This window comes from Physella acuta, unplaced genomic scaffold, assembly GCF_028476545.2.
Source record: "Physella acuta isolate Inbredline_101_S28 unplaced genomic scaffold, ASM2847654v3 ptg001063l, whole genome shotgun sequence".
Classification (NCBI taxonomy): domain Eukaryota; kingdom Metazoa; phylum Mollusca; class Gastropoda; family Physidae; genus Physella; species Physella acuta.
Genome location: NW_026732580.1, coordinates 788,274 through 809,242, shown reverse-complemented (window position 1 = coordinate 809,242; position 20,969 = coordinate 788,274). Strand labels below are relative to the sequence as shown.

Genomic DNA, 20,969 nt, shown 5'->3' with positions numbered 1-20,969 from the left:
AAATGTTTGTTCTCTTTTTGGTTTTTTATGCATTATGTTAATTGAATTATTTCATAAATTCCTGCCAATTTATTAAGTTATTAAGATTTAAAAGAAGTGGAAAAACTGTTTCACTATTTAGAAATAAAACCTGAATTGAGAAATGATTTGGTAACAAGGTTTAATTAAAAATCTAAAAATCAATTCAACTAATGTCAGCTTTTGACAGAAAAAGCAAAAGAATCTCAATTTTAAATAAATAGTAATTTTATTTGTATACATACAATCAGTAAATCATATGATTGAGTATAAATACACAGATCATTAGAAGTCTGTAACTCGTCCCTTTCTCTCCCAATCACCGAATCTAGTAGGTTCAGGGCCTCTTGGTCCTCCCACTTCACCAGTAATTGGGTTAATATTGTCTGGAAATCGTTCTAAAGGTTCTTTCTCTCCTTGGGTTTGAGGTTCTTGCACTTCAGATTTTAATTCAAGTTTATCATCAAATTTTCCAGCTGGTGTTTTTCCTTTCCTTGCTCCTGATTTTGTGTTTGCACTTTCTGAATAACAGCATGATGACTGTGTTATGTGAGGCAATATTATTCCTTTTAAACCTAAATATATAAAATATAAAACTCATATAACAAACCATTTTTATACTTTTTAGATACAACAAAAAGTGTTATTCAATTTTTTTTTTACTATAGCTTTTCTATTTAACATTAAACTAATCATGACAAGTGTTGCAAATATGAATTCGCAATTTTCCTTATTTTCAGGTTACTAGGCATTTCAACATTATATTGATACTACTAGTATTACTAGCTGCAAAGCCTTTTGTATCCCAGACTTAAAAAAAAAATGATGCTTATTTGTTGGTTTTTCAGTCGTCTAGTTCAGTTCCATATAAACAGACCAATGTAGCCACATAACCACATAAATATCTCACCTTATCCAACCCAAACTCTATTCCACCCCTTCTTTATAAATGAACTTCCAACCACCCCCCGTCTGAAAATAAACTTACCTACTAAGTTAACTAAGTCAAATTACTTATTTAACAACAGTTTTGCATTCGAATATTACCACAGTGTAAGTGTAAGATGATCTAAGCTATAACATGTAAGAAGTTACTATAGTATGCCAATTCAACCGTGTAGGGAATTTGCTAAAGCCTTTCAGACGACATGCATCTCATCTGGTTCATGTCCAAGACGACACATAGGGCAGATGCAGTAGAGTTGATCTGTTTTAGTAATCTTAGGGGGGATAATGTCATGGCTAAACTCAGCCGTCATAGTTGCCCTATTGTGAGTCAGGTGACATTGCCAATCAGAGATGGTTGGATGCAGGGACATCTCACAGACTGAAGCTGACAACCATAGTTTAAATATGAAAAATCATTTAAATATTCTTAGTCCTAGTGAATGGTCAAGTGATCACGAACGCTATGGGTTTCTGCATGAGCACTATGGTGCCAACATTTGTTTTAAAGAGTACCCAACATTAAGGATACACTGGATTATTACAACTGATTATTAATAAACTGAAACGGGCTCCTGCTGCAGTGTAACCAGTGGCTCCCCCCTGAGACCCATTATGTTCCTCACACCTGGGTGGTTGCTTCACAGAGGGGTGTTCTACCTCACCCTTGCAGAGTGTGATCAACACACACTTAAGCTTCTAAAAAAGCACACGCTGAGGAATTTGAGAAGCAGTGAGGACAAATCCTTGTTCCAAGAAATATAGTGCAAATTGCATATCTGAGAATAGTTGATGACACAAACTGATGCCCCAGTTAATCTATAGTAAAATGGGGGGTGTGGTGCTGTTCATAACCTATTAGATTAGTATTTGCAGGCTAGATTCAATTTTAAAGTGACTGAAAACTGACCATGGCCTTATAGTGCCTTATACTAAATTATACTTTATACACTAGATTCTAGATCTAGCCTACTCTACTTAACTCTATAGCCTACTATTACTATTTAATATTATTATTTTATTCAGTCAGAGAATAGTCAAGTCATACTCTGACTAGCTAGATCTAGTAGATTGAGATGGTCACTAGTGACTAGACATATGATTTACTGAACAAATGAAATAGACCTAGATTCTTAGGCCCTAATTCAATTAATTATTAACTAATTATTAGGCCTACTAATTAATAATTATTTATTAATTATCAATATTTATTTAACACAACAACACTAAAACAACAACTACTACTAGATCTACTACTACTACAAGACAAGTACACATACACAATGTCATATGTTAGTTAAAATAATATTTAGGCCTAGTACTAGATCTAGTACTAGATCTAGTAGAATAGTAAAGGGTAATCTATCGTTTTGGGTACGTAAAATCGCCCGCGACTAGTAATGTGAAAAACAGGTGACTCCTTAAATTTTAATAATTATTTCACATTTTGAGGAGGATTTATGTTTTTAAAAATTCAAAAATGTTTCCTTGATTCATTTATGTACCTGTTTTTAAACAATTGAATTAAAACTTTTCCGTAATAAATAAAGACTAGCAATGTTTCCAACAGATGCAACCATGCTCATTTACTATAGCAGCCATCTTGTCTAAGTTTTATTTTTATAAGCTTTTAGCGCCAGATTCAGGGGGAAGCCACTCTATTTTACAAATGGCTGCTGTTTATATAGCAAATCTTGCTCTCAGACACTGCTGTTTAAAGTTAATTTCTGGCCTATATCGATATATTTAGCCATTGATTTAGGTTTATTATTCATTTATCTATAATATTTGACACAAAAGTATGACAATACACTTCTATTAAAGCCTTGACAACGAGGTAACGTTTTCGTACATAAATAGCCGCGGGCGATTTTACGTACCCAAAACGATAGATTACCTAGTAAAGTAATATTTTGTATTTTAGTTAGTTCTAGCACTGCAACAGGTTACATTGGCAACAACAGTGACTGATTAAAAAAAAACAATTCCTTTTTATTTTTAATTCCTCTTTCCCAGCTTTTAAATTGCATGGTGATTTAGGCCTAATTATTTTAATTTTTATTTTAACAACTGTGAACTAGATCTAGATCTAGATCTAGAATCTAGATCTAGACTCTAGATGTCTAGACAACTACTACTAGTACTACTAGATCTACTACTAGAGAACTAGTCTAGAACAACTTTAGAGTGATGATTTTTTTTTAATTAGGCCTAATTCTATGTTTATTTTAATAATTTTATCATTCTGAGAAAATTAGTAAACATTTACCAAAAAAAAAAGCCTACTCTTATACTTACACCGCGAGAGCTTTGCTCTTGAAGCTTGAGTTATTGACATTGTTTTATTATTGAATTGAATTATTTCGTAAGATCATAAAATTTTTAGACTCGCCAAATTAAAATCTCGGTTTTTAAAAAGACAAATTAAATATGTACAGGGTAATTTATACTATATGATTAATCATGGACCGATAAGTTATGTTCCAGTTTTCTATAAAAGCCTGCAATCATTGATGTGTGTATTTATTTCTATTTATAAAGTTAAAAAAACAATACTTTAAGTAATGGAAATAACGTAAATATCTAGGGTAAACAAAGGTTTAGTCGTTTATACTAGTTTATAGTTAGTGCGAATTTTTAAAATACACATTTTCCGGAAGTAATCTGTATCTATGAAATATAAACAATTCATCATTTGGAGAAGTTATGTCAGATTGAAAATTTTATTATTTGTAAGTGATCTGTAAGAAAAATGCAATTGTTTTTGTCAATTGGCTTTAAAGTATAAAGTATTTTAAGACTGGCATTAATTAATAAATCAAGTTTAGGCCTATTGAATTGTATTATTTCAAATTTGTCGGTGAGTGACCGTGAGTTTCTCAAATTTTGTGTTTCAACTTTCAACTGTTTCTTTCTCAGTCTTACAAACATGTGTTTCAAGTTTGATTTTCTTATTTTGTGTACAGAAGTCTGGTGTCTTGGTGAAGAGATCTCGGTAATCTATCGTTTTGGGTACGTAAAATCGCCCGCGGCTATTAATGTACGAAAATGTTACCTCATTGTCAAGGCTGTAATAGAAGTAGGCCTATATTGGGTAATCTATCGTTTTGGGGACGTAAAATCGCCAGCGACTAGTAATGTGAAAAACAGGTGACTCCTTACATTTTAATAATTATTTCACATTTTGAGGAGGATTTATGTTTTAAAAATACAAAAATGTTTCCTTGTTTCATTTATGTACCTGTTTTTAAACAATTGAATTAAAACTTTTCAGTAATAAATGAAGACTAGCGATGTTTCCAACAGATGCAACCATGCTCATTTACTATAGCAGCCATCTTGTTAAAGTTTTATTTTTATAGACTTAAAGCGCAAGATTCAGGCGGAAGTCACTCTATTTTATAAATGGCTGCTGTTTATATAGTAGTATTACTCGCTAACTTGGAGGCGTGGTCGGTTGCTAACAACAATATGGCGCCCGGACCGGACGCTTGACTTCCGACGATTTTTCGGCCAAATTCCAGAGACCTTCTACTAATTAGTTTTTAAAATGTTTACCACGCGCAAAATGGCGGGACTTTCACGTTATAACAACAAGCTATAGGTGGCAGGGCTATATATGCCAGAAAAGCATTTTAAAATTTGCGTTGGAGAATGAAGGCTAAATTTAAAAGTTGGTTTCATCAAAAATACTAGAACTTTTTAAATATCGATTTCCATATTACAAAATTGATTTCCATACTAAAGCATTATTAGTTTTATCAGTCTATGAAAAAATAAATCAAATATCGTCAACCGTTTTTTTATGAGACCAGCCGAAAAAATGACAACCAAATTTTTTTTGAAAAAAAAACCACGTGACCATTATTTGGTGATCACTACTGAGGAACTCTTGTGCATGGCCACTTAAAAAGTCTAACTTCATTTGTGGTTTTCTTTAGCTTCAAGCTTAAGAAGAGTTGTCATGGAGAGATGTGTTGGACATGGCAGTGATTGACAATAAATATTAAATTAAGTAATTTAGTTTAAAACGAACTAAAAACTCCAAAGTTAGTGCCTAATGGATTAAATATGGATGTCTATTATTCAGTGGTCATGTTTAAATTGATAATTGCGTAAATTCTAGATTTAGTGAGAAAAACTATTATATAGCAAATCTTGTTTGCAGACACTGCTGTTTAAAGTTAATTTCTGGCCTATATTGATATATTTAGCGATTGATTTAGGTTTATTATTCATTTATCTATAATATTTGTCATTTTATTTGACACAAACATATCACAATATACTTCTATTACAGCCTTGACAATAAGGTAACGTTTTCGTACATTAATCGCCGCAGGCGATTTTACGTACCCAAAACGATAGATTACCGTATATTGTAATATGTTTGTGTCAAATATTATAGATGAATGAATAATAAACATAAATCAATGGCTAAATATATCAATATTGAATATAGGCCAGAAATTAACTTTAAACAGCAGTGTCTGCAAGCAAGATTTGCTATATAAACTAGGTTTAATTATGGATTTTTTAAAATAAAATATTCTGTTATTTCAAATACACCATTAAGTTCCTTACCCCTTAAGAGAACATTTGACACCACATTAAAATATCTAGCTTACTCGGTTGACGAGAAAAGAGAGAATTTAAAATTTTTCCGAGAATGGAAAATGAAAGTCAGAACATCGTTTTTGCTCCTCGACCGGCATAACATGACGTCGTGGACTTGTGTGCACGAGCTTTTAATTCCCGCCCTGGTAATTGCGTCAGCTTAGGTTATTTACTCACCGGAAAATAACAAAAAGCAACTGGTTGATAATAAAACTAGATCTAGTTATTTTATTATTTATTAAATTCTACTCTACATGTTATTCATACCATTTTATGAAGTAATGAACACCTGCATAAATCAAATGACCTTAATAAATATTTTTATTTCAAATTCTAATTTTAAATAATAAATATGCATAAAATAATATGATAGTAATAGTTAAGATAGTTTATAAATACAAATACATTTTACACTCAATCACATTATATTGAGTCAACAGTGTGGCAGCTGAGGTTCATACATGGTATTAGTGTCTTTTTTTTTTTTTTTTACATTACATTTTTTTTTCATCTTGAAAACATGACGCATGAGATTTTTTTTTTAAAAATAAAATCTCCAAACATCGTCACTCGTGTGATTGCTTGCTTATGTTTACTATCCTGTGGATGAAAAATCCCACCACGGTCGCGGGGTCACCGTGACTTCAGCAGGCCTATAGTACACGTCATAGAATGAACACGCGTACACGAGATGGTCAGTGTCTTCACTTCTCTCTCTCTCCCCCCCCCACCCTTCTTCAAGCTAATTGAAAAACAGACCTATTTCCCTACTCCTGGTCATTTTTTTTAAAGCTCGGTCATTTTTTTTCAAAGTTCGTATATCAGGCATGCTAGACAGCCAGCTGTATAAAAAAATATTTTTTTAACTAGATCTACGTCTAGCTTAAAAAAAAAAATAAATAAACGCTTAAAATGCCCGTAAACAGATTATTTAGCGCAAGCAAAAAAAAAAAAAAGGCAGCTGAAAGAGAATTTTTTAAAATACGCAGCAATGAAAAAGGCTAACGGCCATGAAATTAAGTCTAAAAATCGCCCGTAATTAGGCCTAGCTCTGAAAAAGGCCACTGAACGAGCATCACTGATTATATAACGCGGCGTTGATGAGGTTAACCACCGGTCACGAATGCAGCAAGAAAAAATCAATATACTAATAAAATTACTAATACATTAATAATGTCCATAATTTTACTTTTTCCGCACATGCTACAATTGAATTATAATTAAAATACTAGACTTAACAGTTCATTCCGTAAAAAACAAAAACTAGTTGTTTCAGTCTGGCAACTAGCGTAGCAATGACGTCATGATACTAAAAATAGCGGATAGAAATGTCCGCGTGGGTACCTCATTTATGAATAAGATTTTGGAAACCAGAAACAATAATACTGTAAATATACATGGTTAATATCTCAATTACATATTAATTTAGCCGTATACGAGCCGTTTTCCCCGTTATACGGCCGTTTTTGGCGGCGGTTCAGTTTCTACGGAGAGTGCTCCAATAGAAAACCTCTCATTATTTACAACCACAATTCTCGCTATTTTTTCTGGCTTTCTAAGGCATATTATCCATTTTATTAGCATCTTGTGTTAAAATAATGATGAGAATTTGCGATATAAACAGTTTTTTCATTTGTCGTGGATGGGACCCCTAAAATAAACGTAAAAACCGTCAGAAAACGATGCGTGACGTTTCAGGGTCAGAGGTCAATCCTGCCATCTAAGCAACGCGCCTGACTAATATAAACAGCAGCCATTAGTAGAATAGAGTGACTTCCGCCTGAATCTGGCGCTATAAGTCTATACAAAAAAACTTTAACAAGATGGCTGCTATAGTAAATGAGCATGGTTGCATCTGTTGGAAACATCGCTGGTGTTCATTTATTAGTGAAAAGTTTTAATTCAATTGTTTAAAAACAGGTACATAAATGAAACAAGGAAACATTTTTGTATTTTTCAAAACATAAATCCTCCTCAAATTGTGAAATAATTATTAAAATGTAAGGAGTCACCTGTTTTTCACATTACTAGTTGCGGACGATTTTACGTACCTAAAACGATAGATTACCGAGATCTCTCACCCACAACCAATGGCTTGGGCTTGAATTAGTTTCATGTTTTTGATTTCGACTGTAAAACACTAAAGTGTGTCCTCACTTGACACTAATGTATGAGTCAATCACAACAGTCAATGAATGATAATTAGGAATGAATCATGAATTAGAATGAATTTTATTAATATTTCAATGCAAGAAAATATAATAGGATGCTTTTATTTAAACCCCACCCCCTGTTAATTAATTTATGAGATTAAAATAAGGAAGTGGCTATTCGGACCCGGGTTCGTATAGCCTCGGCCGCTATTGGGACCTGGTATAATTATAGTTGTTATTAGTTACATTTATAGTTCTTATGCCCATGTAGGCATATTTTTGTTGTGCGCAGATCATTATGTCTGCCAGAATTTAGTCCAGAGCTGCTGCCACCTCGTTTTTCTAAGAACGGCCCACACCTAGAGCTAATTCTTTTGTTGACTGCCATTGCCTACCTTCTATGGCAAAAATAAATATGCAGGAAGGACGCTATGTGGAAGCAAAGAAACTGTATCGATATTGCCTATTCTTTGGCAGTGCAAGGCCAGAAAGATTTTCAATACAAAATTAAATCTTAAGAAACAACCCTAAGACTTTGGAAGTGTCCAACAAACATGGATGAGAATCCAGCTGAGGATGCTGGGATCAAGGAAAATGCAACGGCTGATTTAGGTCATGATGATGAATCTATTGGGGTTGAGGTATCAACCACACAACTTGTTGATATTGCACAGTGCACTTCTGATACGGCAAGCTGCTGGTTTGAGCACATTGTTTTGGACAAGTGCAGCTAAAGGGTAGGCCCAGAGTGAAGCAGCTCTTTACAATGCGGAAAAGAAAGAGGCAGTTGTCTTGGCCGTATTCTCACCTTACCCTAGAAATCAGAAAGTCTATGATATTATCATCCCCGAATTGAGTCCGAATATTAAAATGCCCATTAGTATCGATGACTTGAAACCCATGGGGCAATTCAAAGACACTGTTTTTAGTGACAGTATAGACATAACTATTGCAGAGTCTGCTTTTACCAAGGATGCCTGGTTATTTATTCAAAAGTGTATCATTGTAAAATATTTATACTTGATGATCAAATGTTTTTCTTTAATTTCATTCATTACAATGCCATAAAATGATAAAAACTAAAGATTGTTTGCAAACTAAAAATTTAAATTTTTGTACCTGTACTTCTTTGTGTCTATTTTTCATAAGTATAGTTATGAGTTATATAACATTCAGGTATAATGTATAAGGAAGATCATCCATTTTTTAATAGTCTTGCATTTAGATAATAATGAGATTTGGCAAGATTAGCAATGCTTTCATAAATTACAGTTAAGATGTTGAATAAAAAAAAATCAAACCCCAATTCCAGAGTTGGGGTCAAGGGTCATTATACTCTGCAAGACAATGACTGACTAATATGCTATCTCCCCAAAATTTTAATTATTTAATTTCTTGTTTTAAATCAATTTAAATATTATGGTTTCTTGTGTTCATTGTTAATTATGTTTTAATGTTGTTTTTTAAAATGCTAGTTATAATTATTAAAATAATAATAATTAATATAATACCAGAGGCGTTTCCACCTCCTGACCTCATTATTTCAGTGACCCAATTTTTTTTATACAGCCCTTACCTACTTAAACAATTATAGTTCCTATGTTTTTCTAACCAGATTTATGTATTATACATCAAAATGAATAGAAATGAAATTTCTATAGTAGTAAATGAAGATAATTGTGAGTTGTGTTAAAGAATGTAGGTTTTTTACATGTTAAATGACTTGTTAAACACCACATGTTCTTAGGATATTTGTGTTGTTCCAATAGTAGTCTAGTTTTCCTCATGAGTTGTGAAACTACTTTACTTGTTCAAAACACCAAATGTTCTTAGGATATTTGTGTTGTTCCAATAGTAGTCTAGTTTTCCTCATGAGTTGTGAAACTACTTTACTTGTTCAAAACACCAAATGTTCTTAGGATATTTGTGTTGTTCCAATAGTAGTCTAGTTTTCCTCATGAGTTGTGAAACTACTTTACTTGTTCAAAACACCAAATGTTCTCAGCGTCTCTACTGATCTAAATCCATGGTTGTTCATGTCGTAACCTTTACATCGAATTGTTCATTAACTCTTCACTTGTTCAAATGACAAGCTGTCATTATTATCTGTAATTGTTCAAATGTCTAGTTGGACTAAAAATGACGAACTCCAATGTACTCACTGAGTTGGTTAGAAAACCACTGGCTCATCACATAGTGCACCGTTGTCTGAGGATAATTTTGTTTGACTTAATGATCTCACTGGCTAAACACAGTAGATAATTCAAATAAGAAAAAATGTTATGAGCCTGATTTTGAGCTTTATAACGCTTGGTTTTGGGGAGAGACATGATGCATATGATCGTCACACTCAGTATCAACTTTACACTTTACAAGACCTGAGTGACGCGGCTTAACTTTACCTGAAGTGATTTTTATATAAGGAAAAGTATGACGTTTTAATTCGATCTGTTCTTGTATTTCCTACAGTTGGCCTAATCTGGTGGGTCTATTCTGGTAGGGTTAAGGTTAATGTATTTGTCTATGAGTGCACTCTATGGACACCATATACTTAGCACCATGACAACCAGTAAACACGCATATTGTCAACATATTGTTTAGACCACGAGTGTCAGCGGCGTGGTAACCGTCTTTGTAAAGTCTCGTCCCATCTACTAGTCTTTGTAATTTCTCATCACATTTAAAATTAGAAACATGATGTGAATGTGTGTGTGTTTTGTAGAGTGGGTGTCTGTCTAACACACCCATTAGATCCAGCTTATGATTATGTAGGCGATGTGTGTGGGAAGCCTAACATACCAAGTGGACTTAGGTTATAATGTGAGTGGTGTGTGTGGGGGGGGGGGGGGGGGGGGGTCTGGATAACGTGCTCATTAGACCCAGGTTGTAATAATGTCGTTGAACCAGAAGACTCACGTACAGTACATTGTCTAATATCCCCCCCCCCCCTCTTCTTTAAAAAAAATGGTTCCATAAGTTGAGACATACCTCCACAGGGCACCCATGTCTCAAGTCAAACCTCGCCACTGTAGAGTTGTGTACCAGAAAACTTGCATTCAGCTTGTCTAGCTCTGGCCGGAATATCGGCGCTGTATTTTACGTGTATTGCTCCCTTTGGTAGGCTGATCCTTCATTGAGAGATTAAATAAGGTGGATTACCGGCTTAGATTACCTCGGACTTTGATCTAAGCCAGGGATTGTTTGACCGTCAGGTCTCCCATGTTTCCCGTCATTGTCAGTTCCACCAAATATTCCAAAAATCATTACCCGGCCCACGTCGTAGGAACCCCAGCCCGGCTATATTCACACTCTATGAAAGACTTGTAAAACTTATTTCCAATTCACTTTTGTTTATATTCGAATGAAAATGGCCCCTAAAGTGAGAGAAGAATGATCGTTTGGTTGTGGGGGATTAACTCATCACATGGACTCCTGAATCTGAGCTTTTCTTGTCTTAATCCCCCCATTGACGCCTCGGGAGTTGTCGCTCCTTGCCGGGAGAAAATGAATTGCTGCCAAGCTTTCGCTCCGGTTTTTATTTTCTCTGTCGGTCTGAAGCCAACATCAGGCCTGTTATTGCTTGTCGGTTTCCTGCCGTCTGCTGGTTATTGAAAGTCTGCCACCTTGTCATTTGTAGATCGAGTGAAGTATCTGGCCCACTACACGTTCCTCCGTTTTATCGTTTGTTTGCCTAACTCTTGTGCCGCCCGAAATTCGATTTTCACTCTGCTGACGGGGCTGTGATAAGGACACAAGCTGTGTGGAACACTGGGCACAGATTGAAACATAAAGCACATTTTGACAAGAGTAAACATCTAGAGGTTTTCATTTTATCTTTCTTATTCTCACTTGTAAAGCGTTTCGTTGGTTCTGGATTGAGCCGAGATTGAAAAGGATTGCTGTAGTATTTGTAATCGTAAACTTAAATACTGCCAGCGTTATAATGTTATTACATGACCGTATCTTTATAAGTACACAGATTATTACATTTATTTATAAAGAAAAAGTACTTATATAGGGATATTTTTTTCAAGGTAAATTCTGTTTTTCGAGCTATTTTGTTCTGAAAAGCTTTAGAATGTAGATCTACATTATAGTTATTAGTCAATTTTGATAACCATATATTGTAGATATGATGTATAATGAGTATATCAATGCAAGCTTTTGTGTGATTCAAATAAAACCCCGCGTCATATTTCAAAGGTTGAAATTGTCCTAATTTGCTTGCATTACTTTGTGCAATTGTTTCTGTTGATTTTTGGTTCCCTACACATATTGATGTTCCCTTCACTCGCTGATGTCAACATTTGTACATCATCATGTTCCCTTCACCATAGATTTGAAAAACGAAAAATGTAAATTTTAACGTTGCTGTCCACGCCATGCAAGCGCCTACAAAAATCATCGTGAACATCATCACGCGTGAATGTGATGTCAGGGCTAACAGCACGCGACTGTCAGCTGTTCTGGCTGTAAAGCCATGCTTGCGGCTGTTTGAATGTATAAATGTTAAGGCAGTACCAAGAAGACAGTAGCCGTAATGGACATTCTTCATTGGTTTTGAAATAGCCTTACCACATTTCATTATCTGAACTAAAATTTAACTTTCAGTGCTGATTCTTGAATACTTTTAGTTTAAATAATCAGAATAGCTCTCTGCCTACTACGTTTTGTAGTTGTTCTAGTCCATTCTTACATTGTATTGTAGGGGAGCAGGTCAGCGTAGTAGAAAGTCTTTGACTATCGCAATACTCGTGTTTCTCTACTGTTTGTACGCCGCAGTACTCCCTGAATACGTTGATCCGTGTGTTGATGTAAGTGATATGCTGTCTAATATTTCTCTACTGTTTGCTTTAGCTTGAGCTGCTTGTAGTCTTTAGCCAAGCCGGGGTTTCTCTTTCTACGTTCATTCATGCTGAAGTAAAGTGATCTACCTTCAATTCTAAACATAACTTTTACGATCAATAACTGTTTTCTTAAAGGGTTTACGTTTCCATTATTTGCACATCGCGTCCCCACCCGTCCACAAAGCTTTCATCACATGAATGTTTATGTTCGACTTGTGGCAAGCACAGCGCCGACCTCCAAGACCTCCGCTACTTTTAAAGTTGACATACCACTTTACCAGGCTAGGTTCAGCTCCGTCCAGCAGTTAAACTATCCACGGCTTTCAATAGAAATGTCAACTCGTTTGTTACTTCAACGGAACAAACTACTACAGTAGAATAGAATTTTATGGTAGAAATAGGTTGGTCTAAAAACTCTATAGCAATCCGGCGTGTCTACATCGCGAGGCCCGCCATTCTGTGGGCGACATTAATGAATGCTGCTTATGCTAAGCCCGACATAGGGCTGGAATAATCAATATAACGAAGATATTATCTCAGCCAACTCGGCCGATCTAATCTCTTTTATTGGTTATCAACTTTTGACGCCCGTGTAAACAGAGTTTAGAAAGAAGAGACTGAACGCAGGCCAATATCAAAGCGATCAATAGCGCAGTACTGCGGTGCCGTGTGGGTGCCGTGTGGGTGCCGTGTGGACGGATATTTACAGCCGTGAACTGTGTGCACAGCTGTGCTTCCTGATACAACTTGATAAGCTTTTCCTGTGTAATATCAGTTTTGTGTGTATGTTTTAAATGTGTAGGTAGTTCCTTGTTTTGTTTCAGATGTAACTTGGATTAATTAACACAGTTGAGTTTGATTTTTTTTGTAATGAAAATTTGAAAATAGTGTTTTATGTTTTTCCTCTACCAGATTGGAGATAGTTTCCTGTGAAGCAGACGCGAGCCATTTAAATCCTTCTCCCAGTCATGTCTCCCTGAGCCCGCACGTTGGATGAGGTGGCCGAATGACATGATGGGACGTCTGTTGCTCGCCTCACCATGACTCGCTATTCAAGGGCAGGAAACTCCGACATGTTGCTGCCCAAAAGCAGAATCGAGTTCTCCAGTCACAGGGTCAAGGTCGGGGGTCAAAGTTTTCAGTCGGCATCAGATGCGCTCTCGGCGTACCTGCAGCAGTTTGAGGCAACAGAGAAACGGGGGAGCTCGAGGTCACGTGGGCAACTGACCAATCAACATGGCAGCTCAAAGTCCAGTGTTCACCTGACAAACCAGAGGAGGAGCAAGGAGTTCACTAGGAGCAGGGGCCTGAGTGGACACAAGGAGGATGTGGAGAAGCTCTTCACATCTAAGGTAGGTCTATCTATCACACTATCTCACACACTCTTTTAGAGCAGGGGTCTAGGTGGACACAAGGAGGATGTGGAGAAGCTCTTCACATCTAAGGTAGGTCTCTCTATTAGACTATCTCACACACTCTTTTATAGTTTATGGCACAACTTACTTGTATCAACATGCACACATTAAGGAGAGCACAAACAAGTCTAACAACAAAGACAACACAAAAGATCTATTGATTAGTTGCTTGCACATTGTAACATTGATCTAAAGGTCAGCCAGTCTTTTGTTACTGGGAAATCTTTTGTTGAACTATTACAGGTTTAATTGCTACATGTTACAGGAAAAAAAAATGATTAAAATATAATTTATATCTGAATTAGGGCAGATCTTACTACAGTTACTACAATCACACATACTGTACAATACATAGAGAGATGGAAACTGACTAAACTTTATACTTTCTTCTGTCTAGGTGTCTCAGCTACGAGGTGTCAGGAATGATGATTTGAGAGAGATAAAACTGACAAAACTCCTCAAGCAGATTGACCCTGATCAAGAGGGAAAAACTGAACTACAGGAAGAAGGTTGATTCTTTTCTGTCCTCATTTTATTTGGTGTTGCACAATAAACTTACTTCCTTATATGCCTATCATTTCTACAACATAAATAGTGCCACATGCCCATATTTCCTACAACATAGATAGTGCCACATGCCCATATTTTCTACAACTTAAATAGTGCCATAATATGCCCATCTTTTCTACAACTTAAATAGTGCCAAATGCCCATATTTTCTACAACTTAAATAGTGCCACATACCCATATTTTCTACAACTTAAATAGTGCCACATGCCCATATTTTCTACACCTTCTATAGTGCCATATGCCCATCTATTCTGCTACTGTAGTGTAACATCTGCTGTTGTTTATTACAGTGGAAGCTGCATTGCTCAGGTCCGCCCAGCTGCTTGAAAAAGTGACAAAGGACAATAACCCCGTCCCTAAAGCTGCCCCTAGTGACATAAGCAGCATCCCTACTGATGTTCTACTTCTGGAGTCCAGGCTATCCATCAACAGTTCCAAGTTTATTGAGAAACCTCCTGGACATATTTATTCATACAGAACTCCACGTGCCAGACAACCTTTACAAAACCATAATTTCTCTCCACCTCACTCTCCTGTCTCCTACTCTAGAGAAAGGAAAAGACATTCCTCCCTAGACTTGCTGTGTCCGCGCTACAGTAATGGCAGCAGTCCTTCACTCTCCCAAGTCTCGGATTCTGTTATCAGCCGGTGCAGATCTGTCTCACCTGCTGTGAGAAATCCTTCACTGCCACTACCTGGGGGGCTTAAATATTCAGACCCCAAGAGTGCTGTACCTAGCTGGGTAAAGGATGAACATTCCTCAGACATTTCTGACTCGGTCTGGACTTCAAAAAATTTACAGCCAACTGAAAACAATGACCAGTCTAAGCTCGTACCAAACTGGGTGAAACAGATGAGCAATGGCAGCCATGTTGAACCCACAGAACACCTTCATGCAGATACGTCAAACAACTCTAAAAATCATCTCCATCTTTCAAATTTGACTCAAAGTGTGTTACAAACACCTCATAAACATTTCACACTGTCTGATGATTATTATTCAGTGAAGCAGCCCAAGCACTCCACGCCAGTTCACCATTCATTGAGGACTTTAGACAAGTTTTACCAGCATCCACAAGTGAGTCTAGTTGCCAGAAGTGAGCCCTCGACCAGTGTGGGCGTGTCTGTAGTGGGGGCAGGTCAAGCCAAAGGTCCAGCTAGCAGCCCGTCCAGCGTGGACACACTGGCTTTACTCACAGGAAACTTTGGGGCAAACAGCTCACACAGGAACAAAGATATTAAAACTGGTGGGTTTTTTCTGGTTTGTGTAGTTGCTGCTTACAGTACTGTTGTTAAATAAATTGTTACAGGTAACAGATTTAGGCTGAATTTTTTTTCAGGGTAGTTTTTTTTTTACTTGAAAGAACAAGATATTACGAATTTCAACCAAAGATTTTGAGCTAATTTGTACTAAAAGAAATATTTTTTTGCCTCCTATTAAGTTTTAACTTTTTTTATTAGTATCAACTTTTATTCTTGAAAAAACTTCTCACCAACAGATAGTCAAAGGGTGACCTCCCCGTGTGCTTCTGTTATTGGTAACTGTCCCAGTTCTGTAAACAATGGCCTGGATCTTTATTCACTGGATGGTCTAGATGGTGACAGGCCGTGGGAACAAATAACAAATGCTTTGTACGTATTTTTTAAAAATCTTAAACATTTTACATTTTTACAATGAAATTAAGATGTAGTGCTTTAATTGTGACATTCAACCCTCACTCGTGGTGTAACAGTATGTTTATGTTCCTAGCAAACCACCGGTTCATGTAGATGATACTCAGTGTAGGACTTTCTCCAAGTATGAGGTAGGTATCTACATTGTTGCTCCAAGAGCAGTTAAACTAGAATTATTTATCTACACTGACTAATTGTGTATTCACATTTTACTGATTCAAATTGAACTTTAACTTAAGAAGTTTAATATTGTAAAAGATAGTTTATCTGGTAAATTATTTCTGACTAAAGTTAAAACAGCTGCTAACACATTTAGAATATTTCCATGTCAGAATATTGAAGGAAAACTGACTAACGTTAAACCATCTGCTAACATATTTCAAATATTTCCATGTCAGAATATTTAAGGAAAACAGACTAAATTTAAACCATCTGCTAACATATTTCAAATATTTCTGTATCAGAATATTGAAGGAAAACTGACTAACGTTAAAACAGCTGCTAACATATTTCAAATATTTCCGTATCAGAATATTGAAGGAAAACTGACTATGTTAAAACAGCTGCTAACATATTGAAGGAAAACAGACTAAATTTAAACCATCTGCTAACATATTTCAAATATTTCCATGTTAGAATATTGAAGGAACATTGACTAAATTTAAACCATCTGCTAACATATTTCAAATATTTCCTTATCAGAATATTGAAGGAACATTGACTAAATTTAAACCATCTGCTAACATATTTTAAATATTTCCTTATCAGAATATTGAAGGAACATTGACTAAATTTAAACCATCTGCTAACATATTTCAAATATTTACATCTCAGAATATTGAAGGAACACTATCTGGTGGTAAACAGCCTGGTAGTATTGAAGCCTTGAAAAATATGCTTTTTAAACTTCAAGCTGAGGAAAGCTCTGTAATGGAAGAACAACTAATGGTGAGACTCAATCTTTTTTTAAGAATCTTTTATGGGCATCTGATCTTGCATCAGTAAAATATTTTGGTTTCTATAAGTATAAGGAAAGCTTTGAACCAATAATTCGAGTAGAACTCTTAATGTTGCTTTCTGTGGCTGCTATTGTTATAAATATAATTGATTTTCAAGGGCATAACTAAATTAAGTGTTCTCTCCCTTTGTGTGGTTTAGGCCAGTGATCAAGAAGATTTTAAGAAATTCAACTCTGATGAAGATTTAGACCTGTTGCCAGCTTTAAAAGATTATGATTTTAAACAAGAGCCCGGAGGACAATCACTAAAAAAGTAAATAATTAATTTTTAGATTAGAAAATTCGTTAATAATAATAGTTGTCTGCTTTCCTTGATTCACACAAGCAGTTATTATTTAAAAACAGATGAGTCTAAAAAAGGTAATAATTCAGCAATAATTTGCTGAATCACATCCTCATTGTTTTAATCCTTGGTTTAATTTTTATGTTCTGCCAATTTTTTATTACCCTAACTATTGTTTTTTGATACAATAATATTCTTTGCTGTAAAATAACTGTGTTATAGCCTAATTTGTTAAAGCATAGTAAATGTTTAAAAAAACAGTTTTAAAATGTCAATACTGCTTTTGAAGTATAGTTTAGAATTTGATTATGTTAAGTTAATTTATTCTTCATTAATAACATCACTTACAATTACAATTATAGAAAATCTATTTTTGATTCACTTACTTTTTCCTGACTGCAAGGTCAACTTAACACAAATTTTAACCCAAACTCTTCTTTTAAAAATAAATTATGCACATGGGTTTGATCTTTTTGATGGTCTTTCATTTAATAAATGTTATTAAAATAATATTATTTTATGTTTATTATCATCTTTATTATTTATTAATTTTTTAAATGTTGAATTTTTTCTTACAGAGCTCTTGTGCACTTGAACAAACTCAAAGAACTAGTGAAATCAAATCAGTATGATACAACTGTCTGAAGAAGAAAAATTTGTGTTAAATTTTAACCTGTAGTAAACACAATTATATTTAAATCTTACAAAATTTATGATTTTTAAAAGTTTTTTTCTCAATTTTTTTTCTACTATAAATTTGGATAATAGAATACAATGATATAAATATGTGGAAACCTAAGTTATATATAACTTATCAGTTTGTGTCCGATTACAATTGACCAACCTAATGTAGAGTTCTTTAAATCTGTATAGAGATCCAAAATTCTCATGAGGTTCTAATTAAATTTACCTTTGTACCCTACATTTTAAACCATTAGTCTTATGATTTTATATTTCCATTGGTGCTTTAAAATATATTCCAATTTTGTTAAATAAAATTAATAGGCACAATTCATTAATGTAATCTTTATTAGTTTTTATAGATCCTTTGTTATGCTGTCAATATTTAGTTTTAAAGACTAATAAAACATTTTCCTAACCATGGGCCATAGAGTAGATACAATTAGGGGAGTTAACTCAAGAGATTCTGTCTTTGGTGTATGAGTTGTCATCTTTGATTTAGACTGCTTTATTCATTCCGTCCAGATGTGATACATTGTTTTTAACTGTCATTAATTTATCATAAATTATTTATAACATTTTGTAATAGTTTCTGCTTGTTCAAGCATCATATCACTATTTTGTAAACTGATTTATTTGTGTATCTTAATTTTGTGTATTATGGTGACTTTTTATTTTTAATCTTTAAAGTTGCCTTTTTCCTGTATAAAATGTAATTTATAATTAAATAACTTTTTAAAAATCTATTTTGATATTTTATTTAGCATAAGTGTTAGGGTGGTATGTAAATAATTAGGGCAGTAGAGAAAAACACCAAAAGAAGTTATTAAAAAAGAACATTTAATAATCTTGTCTTTATTCCATGCAGCAGCAAACACAAAGTACCAGGGCATGATAAATGACAAAGTGTACAACAGCTAAACAAGCTTAAATTTAACTGACATCTATTTTAACACTCAAAATGTCATTCCAAATGAATTGCTGCTTTAAAAAAATGATACATGACAGGGATAAGCTACCATAAGTGCCATTTTTAGATAATTTTCATTAATTGCTCTTTTTAAACTCTAATAGGTGAAATTTCCAAAATGAGAAAAATGACAATTTGAAAGCACTCCCTGAAAACATTTAGATTGTGTTTATTTATCACAGATACTTTCCCAACATACAAATTATTTACATGACTAATATATGTGATAAATGTTTTTGTTCCTTCTATTCAAAGTTACGGTACACAAGAGTCCTGCAGTTTGTACTTCAACATCATTTAACAATCAGTACATAAAGGGCAAATCAAGTGACAACAAAACTATGCAGTTGAAATAATCAAAACATCAAATATCCAAACATTTTTTGACCCCTTTGATCAAGTATTATTTTGTTCCTGTCCATTAGAGTTGCATTGTAATGTACCAACAAGTCATCCTGTTGTTTGCCAGGTAATTTAGCAACAAGCTATCCTATTGGGGTTGCCAGATAATATAGCAACAAGCTATCATGACCAAAAATGAAATGGTCTGTAATACAAATACAGTTCATTTATACAAAAATGGTACAATTAAAAGTGGCGCACTTTTTAAAAAAATCTACCTTAACTGTTTACATAATGATGTGTGGATACTGAGAGAAACTGAATCTATAAGCTGAAGGTGAAAAATGGCCTCACAACAAGTTCACTTAAACTAGTTGGTTAAACAACTTTCCAGACATTACAACAAAATCTACACAATATAATAGAGTTGTAACAGCGCAAAGATTGTAATCAGATTGTAATAAGAAATATATTAGTGGAACTAGAGGATATATGTTTCATATATCTGAAATCATATATATATATATATATATATATATATATATATATATATATATATATATATATATATATATATATTGTATTTCCCTTTTACCGAACTGAAATGGTCAATTGAGATTCAAAAGACAGAATTGTAAATAGACTTCACATTTTTATTATTAGTTACAAATCAAATACTTAATTAATTTTCTCTAACAACTAAATAAATTAACATTTTATTAGTGGAGGTGCACTGAGACCACAGACACAACATACATTTTAAAGAACTTCATTTGAGAGAAAATACAGCAAATATTGTGGTGACAGTTACATCAACTAGCGGTTCTCCAGTATGATTGTTCACAAAAGCTTTGATGTTATTTTCGTCCCTTTTAAAACCATTTTCTGTTACAATACATACTAAATAATTAAACTGATTCGGAAGTTTTTTCTAATTTACAAAAAAAAAAAAAAATCAAGGCAATTAAAAAAAATTTCAAACTGTTCTCAGGTATATAAAAGTAAACACAATAAGGCAAAAGTTTGATTTAGCAAATTAAGGTCCATATCATAATCAAGACTGCTTAACCATTCCCATAAATCTTCCAACACAAACTCTTGTCCAAAACTCGGACAACAAGTTAAGAGAAGAAAAAACATATTTGTATCCAGGCTATTTGGACAACAGTGACCCTGATTGAAAAAGAGAAAGAGGCTAATTTACTATCTACAACAACAAAGCTCACAAGAATAAGACTAAAATGGCAACTTGCTTAAAACAGCTTTTACTTAACAGTTGATAATGACGAGGAAACATATATTTTGTTAAAACAATGTACAAGATATACATTATATTTTGATTGAAAGAGACCACTTCACACAGAATAAGAATAGCAACTGCTCTTTTGTTAAAACAGTCTAAAATGATTTACCAAACATAGTCTGATCCAAAGCAT

General features: G+C 34.2%; 2 protein-coding genes across 4 annotated transcripts; one reads left to right on the top strand and one right to left on the bottom strand.

Annotated features, from left to right (window-relative positions):
- Positions 1-224: 224 nt before the first annotated feature.
- On the bottom strand, positions 225-3,379 carry LOC131955339 (succinate dehydrogenase assembly factor 4, mitochondrial). The gene is made up of 2 exons (XM_059319443.1): positions 3,262-3,379; positions 225-593 (listed from the first exon to the last, which is right to left on the bottom strand). Exons 1-2 carry the CDS (start codon positions 3,299-3,301, stop codon positions 304-306), a joined length of 330 nt encoding a protein of 109 aa, XP_059175426.1. The 5' UTR covers positions 3,302-3,379; the 3' UTR covers positions 225-303.
- Positions 3,380-3,644: 265 nt separating this feature from the next.
- Positions 3,645-18,947, top strand: LOC131955323 (uncharacterized). 3 transcript variants are annotated; one of them, XM_059319414.1, is made up of 9 exons: positions 3,645-3,695; positions 13,493-13,932; positions 14,393-14,504; positions 14,856-15,812; positions 16,065-16,197; positions 16,316-16,370; positions 17,074-17,187; positions 17,398-17,510; positions 18,119-18,947. In XM_059319414.1, the coding sequence occupies exons 2-9, from the start codon at positions 13,621-13,623 to the stop codon at positions 18,183-18,185; spliced, it is 1,863 nt and encodes a 620-aa protein (XP_059175397.1). In that variant the 5' UTR covers positions 3,645-3,695; positions 13,493-13,620; the 3' UTR covers positions 18,186-18,947. The 3 variants fall into 3 exon arrangements, with proteins under 3 accessions (XP_059175397.1, XP_059175396.1, XP_059175395.1); XM_059319413.1 differs by having other exon boundaries at positions 3,674-3,823; XM_059319412.1 differs by lacking the exon at positions 3,645-3,695 and adding an exon at positions 11,342-11,554.
- Positions 18,948-20,969: the final 2,022 nt, after the last annotated feature.

Coding starts and splice junctions, on each gene's coding strand:
- LOC131955339 (XM_059319443.1), bottom strand. CDS start 3,301: ATGTCAATAACTCAAGCTTCAAGAGCAAAGCTCTCGCGGT. Junction 594..3,261: donor AAGAGCAAAGCTCTCGCGGT/GTAAGTATAAGA, acceptor TTATATATTTAG/GTTTAAAAGGAATAATATTG.
- LOC131955323 (XM_059319414.1), top strand. CDS start 13,621: ATGACTCGCTATTCAAGGGCAGGAAACTCCGACATGTTGCTGCCCAAA. Junction 15,813..16,064: donor GAACAAAGATATTAAAACTG/GTGGGTTTTTTC, acceptor TCTCACCAACAG/ATAGTCAAAGGGTGACCTCC. Junction 17,188..17,397: donor TAATGGAAGAACAACTAATG/GTGAGACTCAAT, acceptor TGTGTGGTTTAG/GCCAGTGATCAAGAAGATTT.